The sequence below is a fragment of the Balaenoptera acutorostrata genome, chromosome 2 (assembly GCF_949987535.1).
Source record: "Balaenoptera acutorostrata chromosome 2, mBalAcu1.1, whole genome shotgun sequence".
In the NCBI taxonomy this organism is placed as follows: Eukaryota; Metazoa; Chordata; class Mammalia; order Artiodactyla; family Balaenopteridae; genus Balaenoptera; species Balaenoptera acutorostrata.
Genome location: NC_080065.1, coordinates 79,910,466 through 79,919,201, shown reverse-complemented (window position 1 = coordinate 79,919,201; position 8,736 = coordinate 79,910,466). Strand labels below are relative to the sequence as shown.

At 32.7% G+C, this 8,736-nt stretch overlaps 1 protein-coding gene across 1 annotated transcript in view; it reads right to left on the bottom strand.

Moving 5' to 3' along the window:
* Positions 1-967: 967 nt before the first annotated feature.
* The window catches only part of SLF1 (SMC5-SMC6 complex localization factor 1), a 60,164-nt gene continuing 52,395 nt past the window's right edge, over positions 968-8,736 (bottom strand). Inside the window, exons 17-21 of the mRNA XM_007197439.2 lie at positions 8,170-8,333; positions 7,245-7,378; positions 5,232-5,324; positions 4,641-4,823; positions 968-1,987 (exon numbers count right to left, since the gene is read on the bottom strand). Coding sequence (XP_007197501.1) covers positions 1,506-1,987; positions 4,641-4,823; positions 5,232-5,324; positions 7,245-7,378; positions 8,170-8,333 — 1,056 coding nt within the window. The 3' untranslated portion in view covers positions 968-1,505. The remainder of the gene's footprint in view (positions 1,988-4,640; positions 4,824-5,231; positions 5,325-7,244; positions 7,379-8,169; positions 8,334-8,736) is intronic.

Sequence of the window (8,736 nt, the reverse complement as noted above, 5' to 3'; positions counted from 1 at the left end):
TTAATTCTATCATGACCAAGATACCTGGTGTTATTTCCACTGGACAGGTAAGAAAACCAAAGCTCAGAAAGGAACTTGCTTTGTAATTCAGTTAGTAAGAAATTACACAAGGATTTGAAACTATGTCTGTCTGATGTCGAAGTCTATGTTTTTATTAGTTTACCAAGCAAATGTTATTCCACATGCCTTCACAAGTGACGTAAAGTGGCTACTCTTTGGAATAAAAATGTTCTTACACATCATCTGGGGAAGCGCTTTACTCTCTATGAGCATTATAATGTTCCTTAGTCATGTTTTCTCTGATATTTTGGCAAGTATCAATAAATATCAAAAGAGAGTTGTATGACGTCACATTTGAAGGCTAACTAGAAACGACTAATACTTCTTAACAGTATGTGTAAAAAATTACTGATTTAAAAATGTAGGAAAAAAACTTGACTTTTATTCAGAGCTGATAAACTAATGTAGCAATTTTTAGTTTAGACTGTAAACCCAGTAATAAGACTCTCAGCATTTGTATCCTGCTAAAAGATCTATTTCCAAAATAAAACTAAAGTGTGCTTCTTTGGCAGATTAATTGCTGTGAGATCATCACTTTAGCAACATAAAATGGAAATGGAAGTTCTAATGTTTCTTTTCCAGCTGTATCACAATGTAACTTATTCCCACTAGTAAAGCAACTCCAGTTTCAAAAGTAATTATTATCCATATCCTTTCTTTAAGTTTTACTACAAATTACTATTAGGAAAAACTGCAAATTGAAATGTTACTACTCTGTAAATTCATACTGTACATTAAGATTTTAGATAATCTCAAATCCTTTACTTTGTTGTCATTTATAATCTTAATATTTAATAAAACATTATGAAGCAAAATGTTTTCACTTACAGAATAGTGGTTACATGGAGTAGAAATACACTTTCTATAGGAACTGCTAAAATAAAATAGATCAAGGGATCAAACTATTAGCACATTTACTAAATTTAAAAACCAAAAGAATATATTATTGTGAATTGTGAAATGTTTATTTTAGAAACACATAAAACTGAGTATTTTATTCCAACAGCCTACAGAGAAGAAACAGGGAGCTACATGTTTATAGGTGCACATTTGCATGAATATTCTTGCCATGATGCTAAGACCCAGAACACCTAGAAGAGAGGACATTACATTTTGATTTGAAAAAATATTTAAATTAAAAAATTTTACATGTACAATATAAATAAATAATATGACTTTTAGAACAAAAAATAATAACGATTAATAAAAGCAATGTATATCAAACAAAACTAATTTTTACTTTTGAGTTAAATTCTACACACTGGAAAAAGAAGCCTATACTATAGCTTTGGATAAGTTCCTTAAGTGCTTTTAAGATTCAGCAAGGCTGCAAATTCTGTCAATAAATAAATGAAATTATAATTGTTAATAAGCTATGAAGTCCCTAATAAATGACAAAGCAAGCTGAGCAGGTTTAGAAAGCTGACCCATATTTTCTGGCATCATCATGAAAACTCAGTGACCGACCGACACATCATTTCCAATGTCACCAATAAGGCCTCAGTGTGTACTCCAGGACACGCTTTTAAATTCTCAGGGAGTTCCTTAAGAATATTTGGGAGTTTCTGCAATGTCTTTATATTTCTAGCATAAAGATCCAATAACCAGTCAGTACGAGCACTAGTGGTTTCCTTATAATTCTGACAAGGTATAAGCAGCTCATTTAGATGAGTTAATCCTCTGAAAGCTAAGAAGAGCTCTGAAGACAAACCAAAAACTGAACAAAAATTTAGCAACATCCTACTAAGTAAAAATGAGCCAAATTCAAGTTGCTGGTGGTAAAAATGTTTCTCTGCTTGTGCATGAAAGTTCTCCACTGTATCTTCTATTTTTGTGATAGCAAATAGTTCTTCCTTGACTTGAGATGATACCACATAATCCAAGGGCAATTCCCCCTTAGAGTTCCTCTGCTGCAGAAGCACTGGGCCTGTGAAAAAGAACATGCAAAATGTTAAGAGTTAAACATTCTTATTTTGGCAGTGTAACAGCCATTTTCTCTCTCCTTTTTTCCCCAAAGGATCCAGGGCTCAGTTTACAGTCATATTTTGAAGTAATTAATATTGACATAATTAACTGGCTCTATATACTAACTGACTAATAAAGGTGCATTAGGAAAAAAAAAAAAATCTAGTCAATTGCCTAATCAGGTTTGCCTAAAAGCACATGCCTTAGTTCAATAAATAACATATATGGTTATAAATTAAAAAAAAAAAACTTTGATAAAACTTTATAAGTTGTCATCTTCAAATAAGAATATCAGTGTTCCTGGAGGAAATTTAAAAAAATACATTTACCTTAAATTTACCTTAAATTCTGTGTAAAAGCCTTAAAGGTATTTCATAATATCACCAAGCGGAAAAAGTACTGACCCCTTCCATTGCTAATAGGCAATGGTAGCAGTGCAGACTGCAAAACTTTGCCCAGACACAGAACACGTTTTTCATTATCCTTGCTTACGTTCAATTTTTAGTATAGGTAACTGATTCACAAAAAGTAAATATTACCTGCTCTGGGACAAACTCAGATTTCATCCATCTATGCTAGCTACACCCATCTAACCATCTACTAAGAAAGTACTGAAGATACAGTTTATCCCCTGGGTAGTTAAGGATGATATGAGAGGGGCAAAATAACAATGACTCAGTATTTGGTCACACAGGAAAGTACAGGAGTACTTCGCACCTCTGCCAGTCAAGTCCTATAATTATTTATGTACTTTGCTATAAAAATGTTATAAGGGATATAAAGGTTTGAGTACTAGCATACATAATCAGAAGATTCTACCATACAACACAGATCTTATTGTCAGAGAGATAACAGATCATAGCTGCTAAAACTCTTAATGATGAATCTGATGAGACACATGTAGTGGCCTAGATATAAAATGTATTTAATGTAAAAGATCAACCAGTAATGACATACGATTAATGTATAATTTATGGAAAAAATTATAAATCAAAATTAGATTTATTTTCATTATGTTGATATTTCAAAAAAAATGTTTCAAGTTAATTCCTGTTTAAAAGAGAAAATACAACAAAATTATGAACACAAGATACCAAAAGTAAACAAAGGTTTTAGAAACATAATTTAAATTATTGCTCTCAATACTGAGCAACTCACAATGAAGAGATAATATAGTTTCTACAATGATGGTGTCAAACCATTTGACAGGTCCAAACTCAGATTATACCTAAGGCAAAGAGAAGTCTGGATGATGGCCGAAGGACCTTGATAAATGCAAATACAAGTAGATTTCCTCTCTTAGGAAAAGAACTCATCAATTTACTATTCTTCACCAAAGGTCCTAAAAAAATTCACATTGGTTAGTATAATGCCTTCTTCTTCTGAAAAGTTGGACTTAATACAATAATGGCTTTTCCATCACTTAGACCACTTGAAGCAAAGCCAAATATTGGCTTGGAATGTCACATACATAGTTAAGTAGAAAACTAAAACACTTAGGAGATATAACAGTATGGTTTTGTAAACATATAATACTAAAAAAAGTATAAGAACTGAAAAATACATTGATTATGAAATGGTATAAGTAAAACAGACACACTAAGGCCTTTAGGGGGCAGGAGAAGACTATAAATAACCAAACGTGTTAAACTACCATGATATAGAGCCTTCCTCAGATAGATGACAGATAGATATAGATATATAGTAAAGAGATAGCTAAAGAAAATATGCTGTTTATTTTCATGCAGAATCAAATAGCTTTAATTACTGGATAAATAGACAACAGTATTTTTAGTACAAATAAAAGTAATAGGAAATTTATACAAATCTTTGTGTATTATAAGCTAGTCATCACTTTTCCTTTGTTTTTCCTTTTAAAACGCAAATCAGTTTTGAACACTTTGATATAAAATTTATATTATTCAGTTCAGATATAAGAAGAATTTCACTGAGTTGGGGGGTGGAAAAAAGGGTTCTGAAAGCAGAGATCAGATAAGAAATCAGCAGAAAAAGCAGTAGATGAATATTAAGCTCAAGTTACTTCCATCACATACCCTCTGCACAACAGTCATTATCATTTGGAAATCCTCCTACTTAACTTATTAATTGACTACAAAATGTGAATGAAGAAAAGATATTATTCTAGGATGTCTTTTTTGTAGTCTGTAAAGAAATGACTCATTAAAAAAAAGAATAATCATTAGCAGTTATATATAGGAAATGAAACAAGAATGAAAAACCCAAGTACTCACAATTGAACATTTACATCCATTTATTAATAAGCTTTCAGAAACGGCTGGTTTACAGACATTACACACTTTAAGTAAAAGGATTAATAATAAAAACCAACACACCCAATTCAAAATACACTCTCGTAACAAAGGTAAAAAGGCTTAATAATACAATAAATAAATACATGTTATGAAAAGGCTTTTATCCTCAGTAAATAAAAGGTGCTTACATTCTAGCAGACTTTTCATCTTTACTTTTTCATTAAAATGTAATAAAGGCATCTTTCCTTATAGTGCTTAAAATATAAAATACTTTCTACCTCTAAGGGATTCATCAAAAAACTGGATAATTTATCATAACCCGTTTAGCATAAATGCACTCACCCCCATGCTGGAGTAGCAGCTTGCCAATTTCTACATGTCCGTTTGACAGTGCATCATGCAAAGGAGTCACCCCGTCCACTTGAGTGAGCAGATCTACCTCTGGACAACGTTGCAAAATTTCCTGGACACATACTGTGTTGCCATAGTTACAGGCTTCATGCAAAGGCGTCCAGCCAGCATTGTCTAAATTAGAAATCAAGGCAAATTTTAAAACAGCAAAAGTAGGACTTTTGGTAGTGAAGTATTGATATTCTACTTCCCTTATCAGTGTGACTTTCCAAGTGCCTCATATACAAATAGAATGCTTTGATAAAAATGCCTAGGGTGTAATCATATTTCTAACTGTAAAAAATAAATTAAAAACTATTTTAAAATATTGATGTTGGGATCTGATCAAAATATAGATGTCAAAAAATGGTTGTGCACTATTATACATCAATATGTGATGAATTTCTTGGTTTTGCTACTAGCAATACTTTAAAGATATGTTAGGTAAATATACTTAAATGATTTTTCTTAATGTTGAAATTAAACTATTTAATATCACAAATATTAAGACATTGAATTAGACAACAAAGATTTAAAACTTACCTTTAACATTGATGTCTATTCCTGGCATAGAGAGAAGAAGAATCAATTTCTCCACTTGGTTATTTATGCAAGCTCTATGGAGGGCTGTTTCTCCTGCCATAAAAAATTAATAGATTATTCCAGAGAAGACAAGATATCAACTAAAGAAAATAATCAAAGGGCATGAACTAGGAGATCTGGCCCCATGCCAGAAAATTATTTATTGAGTTTTCCTTTTGATTGGTTTAAACATCTCTCACATTAAAAAAAAAGAGGGGGGAGGGAACCCCACCAATCCATAGAGCCTCTCTGTTCTATCAGCAATTCAGCAATGAAATTCTACTAAAGGTTTAATACAGGCATTGTCTCCCCCTAGTTCAAGGTTTGAAGTTTCAATCCTGCTATAAAACCCTCAAATGATCAGAGAACACCAAATATACTGGGTTTTGCAGCAATAAAAGTTTAAAGTGCAATTGCCCTCTCTTAAATTTATTCATGAACCTACGTTAAATGTATGGCTCTTTTTTATACAGCATTTATAGCTTAATTCAAATGAATGTTTCTGGCTAAGCATGAGTGCCTCTACACACTCAAGTGTAATTCAGAACTTCAAATCCATTAACAGATGGTTTGCTGCTTCTCAATAGGCTGTCTGGCTTGGCTACAGCAGCACAGAGAAGGAGAAATGGGGGAATCTTAATATAAACACACACACACGCACACGCACATGCACACACACGAAAAAAATCCCTAGTACCATTTAAAGCTGAACAAGAATGACAAATAGAATGGCAAAGTCTTTTCTAGGAGGGGTGCAGTTAGTGCCTGCTGCCTAAAATTGAATACATCCCTCTCTGCTGTAAGCAAGATTAATAAGATATAAGTGATAATTTGAGGTAAGGGGAGTTTAAAAAAACATAATAACTGCTTTGAAAGCAAATGAAATACATACTGAATCAAACTCTTTCCTGCTATAAAATACTAAGTAGCACATTTTTCCAGTGTTCAGTTTTACAGATTATCTCTGTAACTTCTACCAAAACATTTCTTTAACAAGCATTGAAAAGCTTTCGAAGTTTTTCTCTACTATTTCTCAATTCTCTTCCTCCCTCCAGTTCCTTCTGCTGTTCAGCTTAAAGCCATTCATATTCATTTTACTTTCTGACACAATAAACAAAGAAAAAGGACACTGTTTTGTGAAGTTAATATCTGAGTACACATTTAATACATTTTTCATATTTTGAGCCAAACGGCCACTTAGTTTGAATTTGTGATACGCTATTATAAACTCATCTCACGTTGAAAGATGATGAAAGCTTGGTGCCATAATGATAATGTTTGTATTAAAAACACGATATAGCTCATAAACAAGAGACTTAGCAATTTACTGTGGCCAGATACAGACTCTTGGAAGTAATTTATAATTTTGAGTTAAGGGGTACCTAAGTAAAAGAAGTGCCAGAGTGAATTACTACAACACTATTCTTGTTACTCCATCCCTTTAGGTACTTAGGTTCCAGTATAGTTAGAACCAAAAGCCAAGCACATTTCATAGTCTGGGCTCAATGCCTGGAAGAAAAGAGTCCATATGCTTAACACAGCTATGTAACATAGCCTACTTCTCATTCTTTGTTCACAAAACGTCTAGGACTGAAAGAGATGAAGACTGAATTATACTTTCAAATCACAAGACACTGATCCTAAGCAGCACAGGTTGAGGTGGAATAGAAAAGTAAGGCAGGCAAGTCTGGAATGAGCTCAACATAAGCTACACAGTGTTTAATATTTGAAAAGGCAGGTGGAGAAAAGAAGGGAGGAATACTCTATTACACCAGGTATTAAACACTTTATTTATTTATTTTTTTTGTATAAATGGCTGCTCACAAAAATAATATGCTCTCCAGGAAGGTATTTCCTGGACCTAGTCCAATATTTAAGTTCACGCATTCATCAGGGCCAGTGTGTAAAACTTGCAAATACTGACTACAACCAGGAAAAGTTCCTAGCATAAATTAATTTAGACATTTGGAATACCTTTTAAATTAGTCTTGTGAAAATTTATCTTTGTAACTAAAGAGGGGCAATTCTCCTTGGAACATGACAATTCTCCTTCTGACTTCTTTTTCAATCTTTTTAATGATGAGGAACATTTAGCAAGATTCAGCTCTCTGAAAAGAAAGTAAGACATAATGAAAGCTTGTTTCTCACCAAGGCGTAGAAGCACAAATTATATGGTGAGTTAAAAAAAAAAAAAAAAAAAAAAAACTAGCCTTCTTTTAATTTAAACCCCCTTATTCATTCAAATCTTTACTGCTTTCTATTTTTATATTTATTTCAACTGTACAGAAACAAATTTTATGCATTAATTTTCATTTTATTACCCTTGCACCCAACAGCCCACCGAAAAGTTTATGAATATTGAATGTCCAGTAAAGCAGACGAGACCAAGTAAACCATATTTGGCAGAGAGACTAAAGCAAACTGCTAAGATCAAAATGCAGGCCCCTACTCCCTATTCTTATGTTCATATTCTAACCCTATCCTCTTCTTCCTAAAAAGATTTCAGGTTTTCTGAATTTTATATAGCATACTTTTAGAGGAGGTTTCTCATTTGGGGAGAGCTATTGTAACAACTCAGAGTATCTCACATGGCGATGCATTCTGAAATCCCACCTATATTATATACAAGTAGTAATTTAAATCACAAGGCAAAAATTGAGTGGAACAATAATTTGATGAGTTTTATTTCTTTTGAAAAAGACTTAATAGAAAGAAAGTGTGTACCTTGAATTAAAGAAAGTGAAAATGTTGATCATGTGCATTTATAGGTATAAAACTGAGTTTTCTGCTATCAGTATAATTCAGACAACATCTCAGATAAAGATACAGTTCAAGAAATGCCTAAGAAAAAGAGCTGCACTCGAAAACAAAGCATAGCTGGTATATAAGCATCACTTACGGTAACTCTGGCAGCCCTTCAACTTGTTTCTGTTTAGCACCATTCAGCATTATTAAAGCCCTCTGAGATTCAAAGCAAGGCCGCGGTCCTATTTTCTTTGGTATCTGCATCTTTCCAGTCCCATGCACACCAGTTTTCCCCAAAGCTGGCAAATAGGAATATACCTGTTGCAAAATAATATTATATTGCTTTCTCAACTACAAAAACCTGGAAACAGTAAAAAGAAATTACTTGATTCATTTCACCATTAAATTTAGTTATATTTTCTTGGTTCCATCACTATGGTTGCCACCCTATCTCATATGAACATGCTAAAATATTAAGAAAGCTGCTAGTTCCATGTCATTAAGTCAATATGACATACACAAGAAAAATGCCTTCTTCAAAATAATTAGTTTTTTGAATTCAAATTTGACACTCATTTAGGAAAGTTCTTTTGATGAATCTTATGCCCAAATTGTTATAATTAGCCTATTTTTAGTATTTATGGTTTAAGTACAACTGGTATTTGGTCATTTCCATTTTGGTAATGTCTTCCTTCAACAGAAAAGAAGTCTGGAACAAACG